The sequence below is a fragment of the Nicotiana attenuata genome, unplaced genomic scaffold, assembly GCF_001879085.1.
Source record: "Nicotiana attenuata strain UT unplaced genomic scaffold, NIATTr2, whole genome shotgun sequence".
Taxonomy (NCBI): domain Eukaryota; kingdom Viridiplantae; phylum Streptophyta; class Magnoliopsida; order Solanales; family Solanaceae; genus Nicotiana; species Nicotiana attenuata.
In genome coordinates, this window is record NW_017671383.1 from 55,000 (window position 1) to 76,700 (window position 21,701).

Genomic DNA, 21,701 nt, shown 5'->3' on the forward strand with positions numbered 1-21,701 from the left:
CTCAGTAGTTGGTCCCTCAGCGTCGCCACCAACAAGGGGCGATGAGCTACCCTCGGCAACACGAGCCGAGCTGGTACCAACATTAGCACTTATCTGGTTGGCCGGCCTCCCCGAACGGATGGCGTCGGCCATAAAGACGGGCCTAGTTGTTTGGCGAGGCGCGTCACCCTCTTCATCTCCAGCCGCCACCGCCTTACCCATCACGAGCCTCCTCCTTTTTCTCTCCTCAGGCTCCTCGCCCTCGGAAGGCTCGTCCGCAGGTTGCGGAGACAATGTCGACGGCCTCGCCTCATTTGTAGCCACCTCCGCAGGAGCAGCCTCTTGTAAAGAGGCTACGGTCACCCCTTCCCTGACAGAAGCACAAAGTATTTCCTGCGTATTCTGACCAACATCTGATCGGGAGGAGGCGGATGTCGTCGCCCTCCTCTTAGGAGCACTTCGACCTGGCAATAAAAGTGATTTAGCTGACGAAGTTTGTGAAAGCGACTAATTAAAATCGAAGAAATACCTGAAGGGCTCGCGGGACCGTAACGTTCAATGAATTCAGCCCACGTACGGGTCTCTTCCGCGAGAGGCAGCAAACCGGACACCCACTGCTTAATATCGGTTATGAACCGGGGGACGTGAGCTATTGCTGCAAAATAACAGAAAAATCATAAGGATGGTATAATCGGAACCGCTAAAGTCACGTACGATAAATGACTCGACGGATAGGAATACTTACGTCTCGAATTCCACCTCTCAGGGAATCCGACGGGGTTAGACACCAGGTGCTCCGTCTTGATAAAGAAGTATCTACGCCAATAGCCCCGGTTAGCCCGATCGTCGGTTTGCACGACCAACCCCTTCGAGCCACGACTCTTTAGATGCAGCATGGTGCCCCTCAGGTAGCTGGCGCTGAATAGCTGCAATAGGTGGTGGACGGAGACCTCCAGCCCGACCAGCTCCGCGTATGTAGACATTACCCTACATACCTTTAGGGTATACGGAGTGAGTTGGGCGGGACACATGTTGTAGTAACGGCAGAGTTCTTCCGCCAATGGAAAAATGGGGAGGCCGTAGCCGATCAAAAAGGGATATTCATAAAACGTACAGTATCCCGGTCTATGGGTGTTCGCGTAGTCCGCTCTTGCTAAAACCATCTCCACGTGAGCGGGTATATCATACGACGCACGAAGAGTATCTAAATCAGTTTGTTTTAACTCAGATTTCTCCCTAGGTTGTTCGGGAGAATCCCGTTGAAAGTCCCTCCTAATAAGGAGTTGCTTCGGGAGCACGTTATCTACGGTAAGAGGGGTGAGATCCTCCCCTTTCTCTCCCTTATTGCCGCCGGATGGAGGCGGTATGTCAGATGATTTATTATTACGAGCCCCCGGAGCGTTATCCCATTTAGGTTTTGTCATGGTTTCCGATTAAGGAGTGATGTACTACACAACCACAAGTGTACTTTCAGGGAAGCGGTGATTTTTCGTAAAACGGAAGCGTTTTCTTGAAATAGTTAGAAAACGTTTGCAGATGATCTAAAGTTAGATTAAGTTGAACCCTTTCCCTATTTATAGGGTTGGGTAGCGTTGAAATCGAAGAGGCAAAACCCCAAACAGGCGCAGGAAACCAAGCATCAGAACACCTTTTGTACTTCCTCAGGAACACGCGTAATGATGACGTCTGCATATGGTGACGTCATCTCAGGGAAGGGATTGCGCGCCAATAGATCAACAAATTCAAATGATCGCCCCCCCCCCCCCTCTCCCCCTCCCCTCCCAACGTCGTCGTCTCCAAACATGGTCAAAATTTTCCTAGTACAAGGATCATGGTTCCGTCCATCGGCGACGCACTTCGTTACATCACCAACGAACGGAGGGACTATCTGTATGGGGTCAAATTCTGCCCACTATGGTAACAACGACCCACGACTAAGCAATAGCCGAAGTAGAGGGGACGACCTAAGAATGTCAGAGCGAAAGCGTGCCCTTAGGTCTCGTCGTCTCCTCGAAAGCACGTGACCTATCCCTGTATTATTTTATTATTTTTGAGGGGGTTCTCTTGTTATATAAAGGAGAATCCCAATGTTGTAAAAGGCATGAGATCTTTCAATAATAAGCTATCTTTCTTTCTATTTCTCTCTCTCTCTAAACAAGCTTTCTCTTACTCTCTCGAATATCCAAGTTGTTGAAACAATCACAAGCATAATACAAACTTCTAGGTCTCATTATATTCGATCACGATTTACCTGTGAACTATTTTGATTGCTTTTCGCTTATAAAGTAATTAGTATCTTTTGAGCAAAACAAGACGTTGCATCATATAAACACAATCAATCAACAATCGCCACGAAGAAGACAATTTACCTCTGCAATTCAATTATATACCGATCCATGTAGTACTTAAAAGTTAAAATACTCCGTACATCGTTTGAATAAATAATTATGGGACTATTACCCACTTGCAGAAAGTAAGCTAAAGTTTGTCAATCAAAAAATTAACAATCACAAATTACCAAATAAAGATAAAACAGATTAATCATTGAGAAATATAAAATTATCTTGATGTATGTGATAATTGAAACCCATTACAAAATCTTTATAGAGTCGAGTTTCTCTGTTGAATTAGGGCCAAACTCTTTATATTCAAGTCAACTTGGTCAAAACTCGAAAAATCAAAAGATGATCTAGACAGATGTTTGGTTGGCGAGAATCCTGATTTGCAATTAATTGAGATGGGAAAAGAAATATTAATGGTCCGAATCAATGAGTCCGACAGGCCAAAGAATAAAGAATAAGTGACCGACGGAATGTCATCTTAAAATATTATATTTGCTTCAGTGATAAATATCACCCAGACTCTGACCATATCTATATCATTGCTAAGAAATGTAGTAGTGAAATGATTAAGGCCTCCGCTAGCAATGTTGTCAAGATTTAGATATTTAGTCCAATTGTCTTTTGGATTGTGGCTAGAGTTGTCAATATGGGCCGGCCCACACGGGCCTTGCATTTGATGATCTGAGCCGGGGGCGGCCGACCATTTCGATGGGCCTTAAAATGGTCAGCCCAACCTTATATGGGTTGTGGGCCCCACAAGCTGGCCATCAATTTTTAATATTTTTTAGTTTAAGTTTTAAATTTATACTATTTCAAAGAAAAAATCTCACTTTATATCTGTTAATTCCAAACTATTTACCCTTTTAATGCCCAGGCCCAAACTATTTACTACTCCTATGCGGCCCAAACTATTTACCCGGTTATTCATTTGGGTTTTAGGGTTCTGGGAAAATCATAGAATAGCAATTTGGGTGCGCTAGAAACTAATTTTTTCATCTGAGTGTTGTCCAAACCGGTTTGTTTCAAGAAATTGAGGACTAAATCGGGATTTTTTAAGGATTTCCATGAAGTTACCTTGGAAGATGTACAGGTTGCTTCTTCTTTGGAGAATCCTAGAGAATTAACCAGGTATTTTACCAAGAAATGTGTCGGGACAGGAGTTGGGGTTGTACTCGTTGAGTAGAAATATTGAGATACAACTACTGCTTTGCCTCTGAATCTGACGAGCATACCGTTTAGCTATTGTTGTTAAGGATTTTGCAAGAGTAGAAAATACTTCTTCTAGCATTAACAGAAGAGTTGATGGATTTTTTATTAGCTCAAACTAACGAAGATTATGTGGATCAATTCTGCTCCACTAACTAAAATGGCTAGTTTCAATTCTGCTCCACTTTTTCTTGATTGTTTTTTCCCTAGCTCTTGCTCTTGCCTTGTGATCACGCCCAACTATGCCTTATAAAAAGGACTAAGCGGTCGCTGCAAATATAATCCGGTTTACAAGTCCGGAGTCGAATCCCACGGAGAACTAAGGTTTAGCTACAGCTGTTCACTATCACCAAGAAGACAAGCTTGAACAAATCCTAACTTATAGATATTAAGATTCTTCCGTTTAACTAATTAACTAATAAATTAAAATAGTAAATTAACAACTAACGATACTGAGGGTTATAGAAAAGATTAAGGAGGTCTAGAGTTATGATTTTCCCTATTGTCGGAATCCTTCCCGCTATGTCTTCTATAATTTCGCCTAAGTATTCTCTACCGATCATGAGCACTCTTATTGTCGTAAATCTCTCCCGAGTAATTACGACAATTTACTAGACGCACTCTCCCGAGCTACGCTAGCTGGCTTTTAATACAGCTCACTTCAGATCGCACCCAAGGCTTCGTTATCCCTAATCCCGCCTTTAAACCCTCGGTTATTGATCCCTCATATACTCTGGGAGTGGTGTTGTTCAACAACTACCTAAATATGCACTCTCTCCCGAGTTATGCATACTAAATAGGCACAGCTAATTGAGAGCTCTTCAATCAACCAGAATATAAACGTAGTTGAACAAATAGAGAAAAGCTATGGCTCAATTATATAAAAACATAACAAGAATTTATCCTACAAAAGGTTCTATCAAAACTCTAGATAACAAATTAGCTATTCATAATAGTATGTAAAACTACAATACTAAAAGTCATAACCAACAATGAAAAATAGGAAGAGGAAGGAAAAACTTGTAGAAGAATTCTCTGCCTTGCTCCCAATGTGTTCTTGCCTCCAAGGGTGTTGTCTAACCCTAAAGTAGTGTCTCTCCGCCTCCTTAGGTCTAATTTGTGTCCAAAATATGTCCCCCTCCTTGTTCTTGGCCGGCCTCCTTTGTTTAATATAGGGTTTAGGACCTAAAATCCCATGTTTTGCACTTTAGTCCCTGAAATTTTCGCTTCCTGCCGCGGTCGCGGTGGAACCGCGGCCAAACATGCCCTCTGATTCTTCAGTTGTCCGCGAGTACACTCTGCCGCGGTTCTGCCGCGGTCGCGGAAAAACCGCGGTTTTTCACCCTGTTCTGTTTGGAATTTGGAAAAACGTAAAACATGAAAGTTGTAGCCCTTTGAGTTAGCTTTCTAACCATATATTTTGGAACCCAAATGGAGTTCTGAGCAAAAAGTTATGTCTCTTTTACTAGACAGTGCACAATATACCTCCTCAAATCTTCGTTCGTACTTAATTATCAAATTTGACCCCCGAACACGATCCCGGCTTAATTCCTTGAGCTTTTACTCAGACTTCAAAGCTTCAAATCACTTAAATTCATTCCATAACATCTATATAGCTCGGAATCACACCTACAAGGCATAAAACACACAATTAGTGCAAAACACTAGCGATTAAAGCGCAAACTCAATTAAAGTGCAGTAAATTAGAGTGTAATAAGCGACTAAAATATGCAATTATAGCCTATCATCACCTTGGCTTACAATTTGTATTTTGAAGATTTCTTGTTTGATTCAAAGTGGGTGCTGTTAAATATTGCTTATAATACCTTCTGGAAGTTCATACTGAAATTTGATGCATTTGGAGCTGATTTGAGGTGCTTAAGATCGAAATTTTCAACTGAAAATCGAAGAAGAACACAGCTACCCAATAGTATACTGCTACGGTATACAATATGCTGTAGGAGTATATAGCTATACTGCAATAGTATACTATAATAGTTTACAATATACTGCAACGGTATATTGTAATAATCAAAGAAGAACACAGTTACCCAGTATACCGCTACAGTATACAATATACTATAGGAGTATATAGTTATACTGCAACAATATACTATTATAGTATACAATATATTGTTATAATATACTGTAATAATATGCAATATACTGTAACAGTATGCTGTAATAGTATACAATATACTATAATAGTATACTTATTACTCGCAAATTCTCTTGCCTTTTCCCTTTGAATTTGCTTTAAGCTTTTACCTAGCGTGAGGGGCAAATTAAAAATGCAAAAAAAAAAAATTATAGTATGCTATATAATGTAACGGTATACTCTTACAATTAGATCCTTTTAGATTTTTTTGAATTTTTTATTGATAACTGATATTATTTCAGTTTAATAATTGAATTAAATTTTTTTTTAACTCTTTGTGTACAATTGTATACTCTGTTGGTATAGCTATATACTATACTGGCATCATATGTTAGTTAATATTTTTTGATTATATTAGCTACATTTAATTGGTACACAATTTGATTTTTCTTTAATAATAATATAAAAAAAAGNTTGATTTTTCTTTAGTAATAATATAAAAAAAAATAATAAAAAAATAGTAAAAACAGTAAATGAAATTAGATTATGAAGAGAAAAAGAATATAAAAAAAAGAAGTTAAATAAAATTAGAAAAGGAAAAAAGAAAAAAATAAGAAGAAAACGAGAAAAAAGAAAAGGAGAAAAGTAAAAAAAAAAAGAAAAGAAGAAGAAAAGAAGCATAGGAACAAAAAGAATTGGAGAATAAAGAAAAAATTCTCCACAAAAACTACTATGGGTAGAAAATGTAATTAGTTTAAGGGTAGAAAAATAAATGGGTAGACAAGGGTAAATAATTTTATTTTTATAGGTAACTGTGTCAAAACCTCTATATTAAAAGCACGAAAGCCCTTAACGAAATGTAGTTCGCCTTTTTTACCCTTTTAAAATAGAATTCATATTACACAAAATAGTCATTTGATTGTTTTCCTAATATTTTAAAAAGTAATTTAATTATTTTTCTAATATTTAGGAATAATCATTTAATTATTTTTCTAATATTTAGGAATTTGATTTAAAATTATAGTATTTAATTCGAGTCCTTTTTATTAGATACTTTTAATCCACATTAGGAAAGTTTTTCGCACGTTTTACTCCTTTTAGGTTTAGGAGGATTTCTTTTATTGTTAATAAAATATTCACTTTCAACTACATTTAAATTGAGGAATTAGGACTATTAAATTTGGGATCGGATCCCCTCCAGTACTATTTTGTCCATTAATCTTCAATGGGGTGTTTGATATGTGCCATGTGGACAAAAAATAATCAATGGTTTGGATTGTTCTATTATTCAAAATAAGTTTTTAGGCAACACTATTATTTTTAATTTCAAACTATTGAAGTTATCACTTGTTCTTAAATTAAATTCCGCGTTTCGAGGCCTTAAAAACATCTTTTAGCTTCACCTCGATTTGCGTGCGCGTAGCCGGAAAGCTATTATGTGAAAAATCTGTGAAAATATTGAAATTTTGGCTTAAAATGCATTTAAGTTGACTTTGGTCAACATTTTGGGTAACGGACCCGGACCCGTGATTTGACGGTCCCGGAGGGTCCGTAGGAAAATATGGGACTTGGGCGTACGCCCGGAATCGAATTCCGAGGTCCCAAGTCCGAGAAATGAATTTTTGAAGAAAATTATTTTCTGAAATTATTTAAAGGATTTGAAAATGAAGTTTGATTAGAACATGTTGGTATCAGGCCCGTATTATGGTTCCGGAGCCCGGTACAGGTTCAATATGATTTATATGTCTTGTCGGTAAAGTTTGGTAAGAAACGGGATCCATGTGACGTGATTCGGACCTTAAATGCAAAATTTGATGTTTTAAGAAGTTTTGAAATATTTCACTGATTTGAGGTTTAATTTGATGTTTATGATGTTATTTTGATGATTTGATCGCACGGATAAGTTCATATGATATTTTTGAGTTAGTACGTATGTTTGGTTTGGAGCCCCGAGGGCTCGGGTGAGTTTCGGGTAGGTTCCGGGATGTCTTAGGCTTAAAACACACAGTTATTGCAGGTTCAGAGAAATTGCAGATCTCTGAACCCGCCAGTGCGGTCCGCAAGAATTCGTGTGCGACCGTGGAATGGGCCAGTGCGGTCCGCGTGAGGTTTCGTGCGGTGCGCGGTGGGGGGCTGTGCGGCCGCACTCGATTTTGTGTGTTCCGCACAGGTTCACGGGTCATCAGGGAGAGCTGTGCGGCCGCACTCGATTTTGTGCGGTCCGCACAGGTTCACGGGTCATCATGGAGAGCTGTGCGGCCGCACTCGATTTTGTGCGGTCCGCACAGGGGGTCTGAGATGGGTATATTTAGACAGGATTTTCAGTTATTTTTTATTTTTCAAAACCCCAAAAACATAAGAGGCGATTTTTCAAACAACCTTTCTTCTCCAAAACATTGGTAAGTGATTTCTAACTCATTTTCTTTACTTCTTAACTTCTTTTTACAAGATTTCATCCTAGAATCTAGGGTTTTCATGGTGGAATTGGGAATTTTGGGAAAAACCTAAGAATATTAAAATTTGGGGAGTTAGACCTCAAATTGAGGTCGGATTCCAAAATCAATTATATATCTGGGCTCGGGGGTGAATGAGTAATCGGGTTTCAATCCGAATTTCGGGTTTGGACCAAGCGGGCCCGGGGTCGATTTTGACTTTTTGGGTAAAACTTTGAAAAACTTATTTTCATGCATGGGAGTTGATTCATTTAGCGTTTATTGATATAATTAAGTGACTTGTGACTAGATACGAGCGAATTGGTGGTGGGATCAAGGGGTAAAGCCATAATTGAGACGTGAATTGTGTTCGTGACATCGAGGTAAGTGTTTGGTCTAACCTTAGCTTGAGGGATTAGGAGTTGTATCCTAATTTCTATGTGTTATTTGTTGAGTACGATGTATAAGCATGGTGACGAGTATCTATACGTTGATGTCAAGCATGCCCGTGAGTCTTATATTATGATTATTATGACTCCGTTTGTATTGTTTATGCCCTTTTGTGATGATTTCTATTGTTGGGCAAAGTTTGTGGAAGAAATGGTAATATTTGAACATTGAGGAGCATTGGCTCAAGTTGTGAAGTGAATTGTGAAAGAATAATTGGTAATTGAACTTTATAGAGCATTGGCTCAAATTGTGATCGAGTTGTGAAGTAAATGTGAAAACGAGAAGAGGATTATGGTATTGTTCCCTTGCCGGGATGTTGTTGTTTTGATATTGTTCCCTTGCCGTGATCTTATTATGATTCATTTATTTTCTTGCCCTTATTGTTTGTGTTTGTTGTTTCGGTGAGGAAGAGTGTAAAGCACGAAGGGTGATGCCATGCTTTGTTTTGGTGAGAGAGTGTTAAAGCACGAAGGATGATGCCGTACACGATATTTGTGAGGAAAAGTGTAAAGCACGAAGGGTGATGCCGTGCCGCACGATGTACCATTCCGTGCCGATTATATTGATTTTATGGTGAGGATGAGAGTAAAAGCACGAAGGGTGATGCCGTGCAGTTTATATTGATTTTTATGGTGAGGATGAGAGTAAAAGCACGAAGGGTGATGCCGTGCACTTGTTTGATTTCTGATTCTTGTTGAAAATTGAGTTACGGTGTTCCTTATGTTTACCTGCTGTTCTCCTGTTATCATTTGTTGTTTCCCCGCAGCATGTTTCCCCCTCCCATCTTTACTTGTTTATTTCTGCTTTACTTTCCAACAACAACAACAACAAACCCAGTTTGGTCCCAACAAGTGGGGTCTGGGGAGGGTGGTCTGTACGCGGACCTTACCCCTGCCTAATGCAGGTAGAGAGGCTGTTTCCAATAGACCCTCGGCTCAAGAAGGGCAAGAAGAAGAAGAAAAGGAAAGCAACGGAGGATGAAAGATGGAAGATAAATGGAAAAAAAAAAGATATATGATAAGTGGTACCAAATATTAGCAACAGGGAATACAATACCTGAGGCGAATCTGCTTTACTTTCCGCTGTATATTATATAACTGCATAGGTTTATTTGGTAGTCTGGTCCTAGCCTCGTCACTACTTCGCCGAGGTTAGGCTAGGCACTTACCAGCACATGGGGTCGGTTGTGCTGATACTACACTCTGCACTCTTTTTGTGCAGATCCCAGTGCTGTTGATTTTGGACCGTAGATTGAGTGACTACCTTCAGTCCACGCGGAGATCCAAGGTAGACCTGCAGGCGTCCGCAGGCCCTGCCGTCTCCTCTATCCTTTACTTCCTGTTTCATTTCTTTGTTTCAGAAACAGTGTATCTTTTGTTTTCAGACTTTGTATGTAGCACTCTTAGATCGTCTGTGGTACTGTGACACCAATTCTGGGTGATTAAGGCTTAAGTATTTGTAAAAGATATAGTTTTTCATATATGTTATCGTTGTCTCCGCTTAAATTTGAAATTTCCGCTGTTTTCACATTATTGTTTTATAAATGTCAAAAAGGTATAAAAATGGATAAAGGTAAACTGTTCAATAATTGGCTTGCCTAGCTCACATTAGTAGGCGCCATCACGACTCCCGAAGGTGGGAAATCCGGGTCGTGACATTATATTTTCGGATTAAAAAATATTGAGTGTGCGTCATTGTAGTATAGAGTTGTTTATAATTGTAATAAACTTGTATTCTGTTCCATTTTTCCGTAATTCTTTTTTTGTTTGGTGATTTCCTATAATTCATTTTTCTGTTACCAATGTCAAAATCAACTAAAAGTTTTCCTTTCGGCTGATGATTTAATCAAATAATGAATTTCATTACTTACATAATAAATTCAAATAGCACTAATGTTTATAGAATAAAACTATATCAATTAGTACGTCAAAAATCGCATGTTATATTAAAAAGCATTCATTTTTTATACAACTAAACTACAATTAAGAAATACTTGGTAATGCATTATAAAAGAAATAAAAATAAAATTAGCACTCATGTCATATAAAGCTAACTTAAGTTTGCCTTTCGTCTTTTATATAAAGCAGTGATGATATTATACTATTCCTTCAATTTTTTAGTGTATATATATTGCATTAATAGAGAAAATTAAGGGGCCATGAATGATAGAAAAAATCCGAACCATTCATTATGTTTTTTCCACATGGCACATATCAAGCACCCCATTGAAGATTACTGGACAAAATAGTACTGGAGGGGATCCAATCCCATTAAATTTCAACACAAGGAAAGTTTCGATCGCTTAACTCCTTTTAGGTTGAGGAGGTTTTTCTTTTGTAAATAAAATAGTCAATGTCAAACTTTTCTGACTCCATTTAGATTTAGGAGTACTATTAACTCCTATATTATTTTGGGCCATGAGTATTATTTTTTATTCTATAAACACTAAATATTATCAATCCTTTTTGTTAGATTAACATTGAACCGATGCATTTTGAGTTGTTTTATTTTGATCCTTCTAATAAAAACATCATATAAGTATGCGAAACTAAGAAGCTTTTACACCATTTCAATATCGCGCGTCAAAGAAATCAATTAAAATTATCAATTTTGATACCAACTAAAATTTTGTTTCTTATTTACCGTTTTTGAATTATTAGAAATTTATAATATTTTCGAATTTAGAATTAATTATGATTTTTACTTTATTATATATTTAGAACTTTCAAAAGAATTTTAAAAAAATTATTAAGTTTTTCTTATTTTAGAATTCAAATTTAATATCTAAATTATACTTTAAAATGTTATAGAATGTATATAATGGATAATCCAGTCGTAAGCATGCAAATGACGTTCTATTTATGCATATGAATGTGAAGGAAATAAATTATAGAGATGAGTTCGAATGAAGCAAATATCTCATATATCAGCGTATGTATTTGTTCCTCCACAATCAACTTAGAGCAACACAAAAAAAGGTCTTGCTCCTAAGTATAGACCTGCACACCTACTTTAAAAACGTCTTGTTTTAAAAAGTACATTTGGCAAAATAATAGGATAATACTTTTAAAAAATAATTGTTTATGTTTGTTTAATTCATTTGAGAAGTGATTGTTTCAGTATATGATAAATATGTTATTGTATTTTCCCAATCTTTTCAAGAAATATTTTTAAGTGCCATAAACAAAAATATGGAATGATGATTAAGAATTTCTATAAGACAATTTTTTTAATTGACTTAGCAATATATAATTGATATTTATTAATTTTATGATTTTAAACTTTTATTTTATAACTCTATATGTTTATGTGCTTGGACGGAGAAACAACAGTCTTTCGAAAATAAAAAATAAGTACAATAATAACTATTAAGCCTCAATCCCAAACGAGTTGGGGGTACCATATTTATCAAACTATAGTAACTGAATTTTACTTTCGCAGTAGTGTTTTATTCTTTTCTAATATGTTGGAAACAGTTCCTATCACATTTCTTATTGATTAGAGAAATATAAAAAATTGTATTTTCCTTATAATAAAAAAAATAGATGCCTTCTGTTAGTTGGCTAACTATAATTGTGTCGTCTAAAAGAAACTTAAGAATATGTATCTTTTCAAAATCTTTCTCAGAAAAAACTCTAAATTTTTCAAGAATTGTGTGTTATTGTTGGAATTAAACAAGAAGCATATTATCCTATGAAATTGGAGTAATATAATATAAAACTGGAATAAAATCTTAAGTTTGCTACATTGACCGAGATGATTGAGAAATAATATAGGATAGAGTTTATTTTTTGAGTTAGCTAAACAGGATGACCAATCATCATTCTAGGAATTTATATATTTTTAACTTTTATTTTAAGCACCAATTTTAATATAATATTTATGTAATTTTTTCTAAAAAATAATTATGTTCATAAAGACGGAGTACACGCGCAAAGCGCGTACCCTAAGACTAGTCTAATAAAAAAAAGGTAACACGATGCATAAAGTATTTCGCATTCACGTAGGGTCAGAGAAAGACAAGCTTCTGATGTTGCAAGATTTGGTTCAGTTTCTCATATATGAAACTTTTATGCAGTTTTCAGTCATACTACAGGACTAGATGTTTATCCATTTCTCTCTATATATATATACTTTGCTAACTCAAACAATACACATTTACAACGACCAAATGTGCACAACCAGCGAAGAAATCATCTTAATCCGATATTTTAGGTGTAAAGTGTTAAATGGTGGTTAGTGATTTTTGAGATTCTGTCTTATCGTATTATCAAAACGCTGAAAGTGTTAAATGGCAGACACTTTATATATTTAGATTTTAGTCAGCAACATGTTCCTTCATTTGCAAGTTTGATAAGTATTTATTTTTCTTTAGGCTAAGTACAACATTGGAGTAATATATATATATATATATATATTGTTGATAAGTGATGGTTACTTGTATTGCATCCTTTAACTCCTTTTATACTAAGTTCAATCATGTAAAACATCTCGCCTAATAAAGTGAAAATTAATACTTTATGAATTTTAAACCTTTGTTATATCCTCCCAAATGGTGTATTAGTCAAAAAGCTACTACAAAGCAAAGAGATTAAGGAAAGCTTGAAGATGATCGAGTGGCAAGCATTGATTTCGGTAAAGTTACGGCGGATGCCGTATAAAGGCAAAAGGAAAAGCGCAGCTATTTCCTCAAAAACAGAATGTATAACGGCTAGCGCCTTTGATTTTTCGGTTGCTGACTATGTAATGTTCCATATACTCGGCAAACCAAATCAAGATTACTGCCTTTTCCCTAAAATTCTGTGCCCTTTATCTTCTTATACACTCTTATCATTAAATGGTGATTTTGTGCTTCAAGCTCATTCTTGAATAGGATAAATCTTCAAGTCATCACACATCAAAGATGCCCCTACATTTTTAGTATATTGACGGACGGGTATCTCTTGATATTAAGTTAACTAGCCGATAAAGCTGACGACAATTCCTTGCATCAGAGGGAAGTTAAAGATTCAAGCCAAGGTATTTCCACCTTAGTTAAATAAAGAAAGGGCTAAAAAGGGAATGGATCAGTTGCTTCAAATCAAGAACTATAGATTAAAAGGAGAATCTTGAAAAGGCACACACATTACATACTCTTGAAGCAACCCATATATCCTTATATACATAAAGAAACAAAAATATTCATAAACAAACAAGTGTGACTAAAGGCAGAGGGAGTTTCCTAGCCATGGAAGAAATGGTGGTGGAAGCTCTCCTCTTTGGTGATAGACAAGCACAGCTCTTTGGTGCAAGACAAATTGGTCAATTTTCCAGCAAGCAAAGGCACAAGATCGTCGAAAAAGGCATAGTTCCTCCATTGATTTTGATGCTGAGTACTAATGATTATGAAGCCATTGAAGCTGCACTGTTTGCTCTGCTTAGTATAGCCTTTCGCAGTGAAAGGTTAGCATGCGCATACTTCATTCAGGAACGTGTTTGGTACAATGAAAGTCATTTTTCCGAAAAATGCATGAAAACATTTCTTATGGAAAATGACTTTTGTTGTTTCAAACATACCAAAGAAAAAAAAAAATTGTTTTCGATCAATTTTTAAGGAACACGAGTGTATCTATACTATAGGTGTTAAACGGGCCGGGTCAGCCCGGTTCCGGACCGGCCCAGCCCGGTTAAAACAGGAACCGGCCCGGCCCGGTTAAAGGGGCTGGGCTGGGCTGGGTTAGGGGGCGCGCGGGTTGCTCCGTTTACTTTTTAAATACCGGTTACCCGGACCGGTACAACCCGTTAGATGAACAGTGCTGTTAAACCGGCTAACCGGCCCGGCCCGGACCGGTTTAATGGGTAAATTATTTTTTTTTAATTTTCTTTTTGGGAGCTTTACATACCTGTCTAATTTTTAAAAACATAATAGTGGTATATTCTAGTATAAATATTTTATATCTTACACATACCATGAATATACCAATTATTGTATACTAATTAACATAATTTAAAATTGTTGAAATTTAACATATATATCATACACATAATTTGCAAGTATGATACATGTAATAATAGTGGAATACTTTTGTCACTTTTTTGTATGTTTTACAGTGGAAATTGCTTTAAGTATATATTTTATAAGTCTTGATTATACCCTGCGTATATATTTTATACGTATTTAAAATGAAAGAAATATAATTTAAATCATATAGGAGTATTATATAAGGTAAAATACCGGATCCTAGGTTATAAAAAATATAGTGTATATATTTAGAGTATAAATGCTCAAATCATAAATATACATCAAATAAACAACTTGATACAATGTAAAAATACATAAGATAGGCATTAAATATATTTTAGTACACAATAAAAATACATAAGATATTAATTTACTTTTTAAATGCAAACTTTAATTTTGTAATTTTGAAGAAAATGTAGCACTTGCAATTTATAAGTGCAATTTTTTCCCATCTTCCTTGTATTCTTTATATTAATACAAAGTATTAATATAACTTACAATAGTTATACAAAATACAAAAAAAAAATTAAAAAATACACTAAACCCGGCCCGGCCCCCTCAACCCGTAACCCTTACGGTTAAATTTTTACCCGGATGAACCCGAACCCGTAAAAACCCGTTAAGCCCCAACCCGTAACCGGCCCGGACCATAACCCATACGGGTCCAAAAAAAGCAAACTCAGCCCGGCCCGGCCCACCCGTTTAACACCCTTAATCTATACCTGTTTGATTTTCAGTACTAAAATTGTGGATATTCTTATTGCTTGTTGCAGGAACAAGATAGTCATAGCAAAATCAGGGGCTATACAAGTGTTATTAGATGTGCTTCAATGCGAAAATGAAATGTTAGTAGAGCTAGCAGTGGCATTTCTATTGACCCTCTCTTCTTGTGCTTCAAACAAGTTGGCAATTGCTGCATCTGGAACTATTCCACTTGTACTTGAATTATTAAATTCACAAGCCTACAACAGCATGAGCTTGCAGGCTAATTTGGACATCTTGTCAATACTTCACAATCTTTCAACTTGCCATCAGCTCATCCCTTCTATTGTTTCATCTGGTGGGGTAGCTATCCTGCTTGGATTAATTAGCCTGGCGTCGGAAACAAAAACAGCAGGAGAAGTGATTGCGGAGAAAGCCATGGTATTGCTAGAAAATATTGTTTCTTCATCAAGAATTGGACTAGAGGAAGCTGCAGGAACAGGTGGAGCAATTCAGTGTTTGGTGGAGGCCATGGAGGAAGGTTAATTTCATGACAATCTCATATAAAAGTTTCACACCATTAATTACTCCGTTAATTGTATTATGTATCAACACGCGTTGGCCTGATTCTTTTTCATGGGTCAAACACATTTGAATCTAGGACCCCCCTTTCATGCTTTGGTACCATGCTATATCATGTTGAATCATATATGACTATATCGTCTAGAAACTTAAGCTGTTAAAGAGAGTACACTTTTAGTTTTAATTGTATTACGTCTCAACAGGTTCAAGACAATGTAAAGAAGATGCAGTGGCAATTTTACTCCTAATATGTGAGAGCTGCAGAGAGAGATACAGAGGGATGATATTGAGGGAAGGAGCTATGGCAGCACTGCTTCAGTTGAGTGTGGATGGGACAAAGAGAGCCAGAGACAATGCTAAAAGACTGCTTTTGCTTTTGAGAGACCGTTCGCATTGCAGCCCGAAGAATAAACAGCCAAAGAATATTCTGCTATTGGAACATGTTATGAGACAAATTGAGCAAGGAGTTGGAGAGAGAGCAGGGATGTCTGTAGCATTCTTGGAGGAAATGATTTCAAAACTTAGGACATGACAGTTCATGTGCTAGATGTTCGACTTGTGCTGATAGTTGCAGTAAGTTTCATTTGCTTTCTGATTTTTGGAAGGGGTACATGACCAATGTTGTATGATTATTTTATCATATATCTGTACATATATTTGGATTTAGATTATTTTCTTAGCGGGGCATCATTTGTCATACACTACAATTTGACAAAAGAAGTTCGTTTCCTATCTTTTCAGCTCGGTATTTCTCATTTCCTTTTTCTTTTTAGCTCAAAAATGTTTGGTTGGGCTGAAAGGAGGAAAACAGGAGGAGAAAAAGTAAAAGGAAAGAGGAATGAGTAATTTTCCATATTTAGTAAGTTGGAACACCAAATATAGGGGAGCCTTGAAGTATCAGTAAAGTTGTCTCCATGTGACCTATAAATCATGGATTCACGGGCCTTCTCCGAATTCTGCGTGAATGCAAGATGCTTTGTACACCACACTGCCCTTAGGGCAAGTCAGAACACCCCCTCTATAATTGTTTCCAATCTTCTTAAAGGACAGAAATGAAGAAAATGAACAACCAATAGTCCATTAGAAAAAGAAGAAGTTACCTTATTCAGGCTAAATTAGTGATTTTCATCTAGAGACTCAAATACTACGAATCTACTACTCTCGAGTCGTTTTGTATTTTTAATCAGAAGCCACCTGATTGGTTGTGGTGGGTGGGGGGGGGGGGGGATGCTACAAACGACTGGTGTGTGTCATAGAGTGGAATATGCATAGGTGTCTGTATTTGAAATATTAGTTTAAGGAGCATTTCAAATGAAAAATAATAGTTAAGTGAAATTCATGTCCAAAAGCAAAAATCAACTTCCACAAAAAATTTCAACAAGTCATCCAACATCCCCAGACAACAGACGAAATACCAACACAACAATAAACAAGGTAATTCCGACAAGCCCAATAGCCCATCGAAAACCTTATTCACCTTTAACCAAAACAGCCAGGAAGCAAGACCTCCAGACCTGGAATTTTAAGCATCTCTGTAGAGTGTAGACTAAACTTGCAGGTATCTGTAGTAACTAGTTAGAGCTGTGTAACTAACCGGCCCTTAGGGTGCTCACTTGAAGAGAACAAGAGGACATCATCTCCATATAGTCTGACATATTCTGCATTTCTTCTTCTCCTTCAGAAAAATTCACACGTAACGCATAGCAAATGTCATGGTTTAGAGTTACATCATTATTCTCTAAAAAAGACAATGTTTGGAATCTCTTCGTGACAGCATTTCAGTGTGACCTCTTGTAAAATCCATAAGCAACAGCAACAAAAGCCACTGCTCCGACCATGCCAATGGCTGTGAACACTTCAGGCTGATCCCATTTTCCTGACCAGCATGAAAGTCTTCCCTGCCCCTTCTTTCCCTCTTTCACCTCAGCACTTGCATCTCTACAACAAGAAAAACCTGCAGTTCCTTGGCAGCAGCCCTGACTAGCATTTTCTACAGGGGCTTGTCCTTTTTCGTCCACAGTGGTTCCATTGGGAACCCTCTGCTCATTCACCTTATCAGTTATCTCAGCAGGAAGTCCCATTTGGCCCCTAAAGTTAACCAGGATAAAGTGTTTCAGACTGTATTCACAAAAAAATGAGAAAAAGAGCAAAACATATTTAACTTTGCAACTGCTAAAGAGATCCTCCTCCAACCGAAACTTAGAGAGCTCAAATTAGAAGTTTAGAATGTGAGAAATTCCCTGTTCTGTAATTGGAAAGGCATTACCTCTTGCACTTTATTCCGTAACTAGTCAGCAAAGTTAATCTAACTTTTTCAAACCCTTTACATACACATCCATGCCCATCTAAAATGAATGCTGAAAATAGAATCCAGCTCCCAGCAAAAAAGCAACAGAGAAAAGAAGATAGATCCAAATAACAAGAGCAAAAGATCCATCATCTTCCACCACTCTTTACTTAATTTTAATTAAGATTATTAGTTAACATGCAATCATTAAAGCTTCATAAGAGCAAAGCTCGTGATCAAGCATGAAAACACAAATGGACTAAATTTTATTATGATTACCTTTTATGCAAAAAAATTCAACATGAGAAAATGAGGCAATCATACAGCATTACCTTATAATCACTCGCACATTATCGATTAATGATGCCAGTGACTGAGCTATTCTTGACTTTGGAGAAATAAAGGACAGCCTGGTGCACAAAGCATCCCGTATTCATGCAGGGTCCAGGGAAGGGCCTCACCCCAAGAGTGTGATGTAGACAGACAGAAAAATATTGGTGGAGGCATGGTGCAAATAAAGTAATCGAGCTTGGCTAAATTAACGTTTACATTATAGAAATATTGGTGGAGGCATGGTGCAAATAAGGCAATTGAGCTTGGCTAAGTTTAAGTTTACGTTGGAATCATGGTGGAGGCATGGTGCAAATAAGGTAATCGAGCTTGGCTAAGTTAAAGTTTACATAGAAGTCATGGTGACTGGGCTTGTTACGGAAACTGCCAAAAGATAATCCGGAACCAGCCCTCTATGGGATTTTCTCAAAGCTAAATGAAGAATTTGTACCATATATTATGTATAAAGCAAACCCCAAATCATGCATATGAGAAACAAAGCAAAGCACAACGAATACAAACCTCCAAAGTCTTTCAATGACTTTCCCTTCTCTGATCTGCTCGTCAAGCAAAATAGGTACATCACTTGGGGTAACATAGCCATACCTGCATTATGAATACGGATCACATATACATGTATAATGGACAGTCTAACGAGGAGCTTCTCCACTTTGATCCATTTAAAAAGCCACATACTAAGGAACTGGTCAAGAAACTAATGGAAACTAAAAGAGCACCTCGATAAGTACAAAACTAGGTCTTACCAATTCCCAGCAATTTTCCCTTCTTTATCTGCACTGAAGATTATCACATTACCAGCATACTTGTGGCCACCAACATGGGAACAAGCTGTCACATGAACTTCGTTTTTCAAGTCTTTGGAATCAATCAATTTGCTAAATTCCTCAATCAGAATTGGTCCACAGACACCACACCTTCGATCTCGATTATTGTGGGAACAGACAAATACATAAGAACCACTTAGTGGCTCCTGCAGTCCAGAAGTCCAGGGCTTGCCATTCACAAGCACATCCTCAACAAAAGCGTCAACATCCGACTCCTTCAAATTCCTTGATTAAAAGCACCAGACACAAACTCAAGCTCAAGGTAAGATAATGCTTGGAGATGCATAGAGTGGCTAGGTCAAATACTTTGCAATAAAATCAAGAGGAAAATTTAAAATACACCCTTAGTCCTAATTTTTGTCACTTTTTGCTAAGTGAGAGTCAATTTGACTAACCTATTCCAATTAAATCAAACTAGATCAATTCATTTATATTTTAGTTAAAATTTGGATATTCAGAAACTAGTCGAAAAATACTACTCCTAAAAATTCTGACATGGAAGGTACCATTTTTAAATGTTGGTCAATTTCATAAGGTTGTGATTTGTGAAGAAGACAAAAAGAATAAAGTCAAATTCACCATGTTTATTTCTCTACTCTTGTCTCCAGATAGCCTAGTTATGTATTTCATCACTACTACACACAGAATACTAAAGGAGGACGAATATTTCGCAGCCTAATACAATGATATAAAAATAATAACAAAATAAAAGTAAAGAATCATAGAAGATTGTCGAAAACTACCTGTATTTGATCATTTCAGGAAAAATCAGAACATCTCCATCTGATAGTCCAATGTCTTCGCGTACTTCGCAAATCGTCAAAACAGTCTACCACAAACAATCACCGAGCCAAAAACGCATTAAACTCAATTTCACACTTGCTAAGCTAACATCATAAAACTATTAAAGGCATTCTAATTGACCGAACTTGAATTCTTATATTGTGTACTAAATTTATCCACCACACATTTGAAAGGCTAATAACTTAAACCTACTAATTGCTTTCTAATCGACAAACTAGAATTCTTATTAACTTCGTATTAAATTTTGAACATTTCTGTAAAGTTCTTGCAATTATATGACAGAGATTTTTCATTATTTTATATAGAGTTTAAATTTTGTGCACTGTCAGTGTAAAAGTTATCTACACAATTAGGTCACTACAAGGTAGTGACCGGTAAATCTCTACAATAAATATTAAGTAACCTGATAAAAAGGTAACTAAGGAGGTTAATTAAACAACACATGATAGTGTGAAAAACCATTTATACTGTTAGTATATATAACTTTAATCCTTTTATATAAACATTCAAAAACTCAAAAACTTCATTAATGTAATCCATATTCCATAGTATATCAAAAATATTAAATTTATTATCTATACTAGATCCAAAAAGAACCGACTGCTAATTTCAAATCAGAAACTAAAATCAATAGAAATGAAGTTCAATGTAACGCCGTTGACTTAAGTAATCAATTGAAAATAACTAACCTTAAGCTTGATTTCATCCTTACGAGCTTTAAGAGTAGCAGCGAGAAGCTTCGGAAGTGGATCGGAGTCGGAGGATTCAACGTGAGAAGGCCAAGTTTCATGTGATTTGTAACAGAGGAAAACGTGACGATCGTAAACAGTAGCAGTGCCGGAGAGTTTAAGTTCGTACATCTCTGAACGTTTGAACCCGAAGTTAACGTCGTCACTGACGATGTCGTCCGAGTTTCCGGCCATTTTTTTTAGAAAGAAGCAAAAGATTGCTGGAGAGTAGAGAAATTAAAATGGGAACGTGGAGAGAACGAGCCAAGGATTAAATAGTAATGGGATAATGATTTGGTCTGAGGTCGCTTGCTGAACTCAAAAGGACAATTTTCCTTTTTGGACTAATTGGAGAAATTTTAGGATTTTGGACATATGACGCAGTGGGCCATGGGGAGAAAATGAACAGTAATTCAGTTTTCTTGCGTGGAGGAATGATAATCGTTGACATTTTATTTTATAAACTCTCTCTCTATATATAAAGTCGAGAAAATAAAAAATGAGTTGGCGCCTCTCTTTTGCCAAAGATCCTATTTATCTATTTTCTCCTTTTTTAATTTTTCTTATTCTTTCTCAATTTCGTGCCTGTAGACATCGAAATTTTACTGGATCAAGCTAAATCCTAAATCCAAGATACTACAAGACCTCTTGAAATTCTAGGAGTCTGTTAGTGTTGCTTGGAGGCTACTCTACCAAAACCCAGCATTAGAGGCTACTCTATCCTAACCCTAGGTCATTCCTATAAAAAGGGTTAGGTATTCTCTTAAAAAGGCATCTCAGAAAGTGGAGATCATCTCGAAAATTCCATAAACTCATGAGATATTCACAAAGAGATCAAGATGCGACTGGATAGACATAATTTCATGGAGATCAAATACATCCCATGAAGGTTTGCATCATCCTACGTTCGAGAAA

The 21,701-nt window shown here is 36.7% G+C and overlaps 2 protein-coding genes across 2 annotated transcripts; one reads left to right on the forward strand and one right to left on the reverse strand.

The window, feature by feature from the left end:
* The first annotated feature begins 13,320 nt into the window (after positions 1 to 13,320).
* LOC109207959 (U-box domain-containing protein 7) lies at positions 13,321 to 16,524 on the forward strand. Its single transcript, XM_019370960.1, has 3 exons — positions 13,321 to 13,949; positions 15,282 to 15,751; positions 15,996 to 16,524. Exons 1-3 carry the CDS (start codon positions 13,735 to 13,737, stop codon positions 16,322 to 16,324), a joined length of 1,014 nt encoding a protein of 337 aa, XP_019226505.1. The 5' UTR covers positions 13,321 to 13,734; the 3' UTR covers positions 16,325 to 16,524.
* A 580-nt stretch (positions 16,525 to 17,104) lies between these two features.
* On the reverse strand, positions 17,105 to 21,164 carry LOC109207960 (altered inheritance of mitochondria protein 32-like). The gene is made up of 5 exons (XM_019370961.1): positions 20,748 to 21,164; positions 19,998 to 20,083; positions 19,174 to 19,479; positions 18,932 to 19,015; positions 17,105 to 17,880 (listed from the first exon to the last, which is right to left on the reverse strand). The coding sequence occupies exons 1-5, from the start codon at positions 20,979 to 20,981 to the stop codon at positions 17,571 to 17,573; spliced, it is 1,020 nt and encodes a 339-aa protein (XP_019226506.1). The 5' UTR covers positions 20,982 to 21,164; the 3' UTR covers positions 17,105 to 17,570.
* Between the last annotated feature and the right edge of the window lie 537 nt (positions 21,165 to 21,701).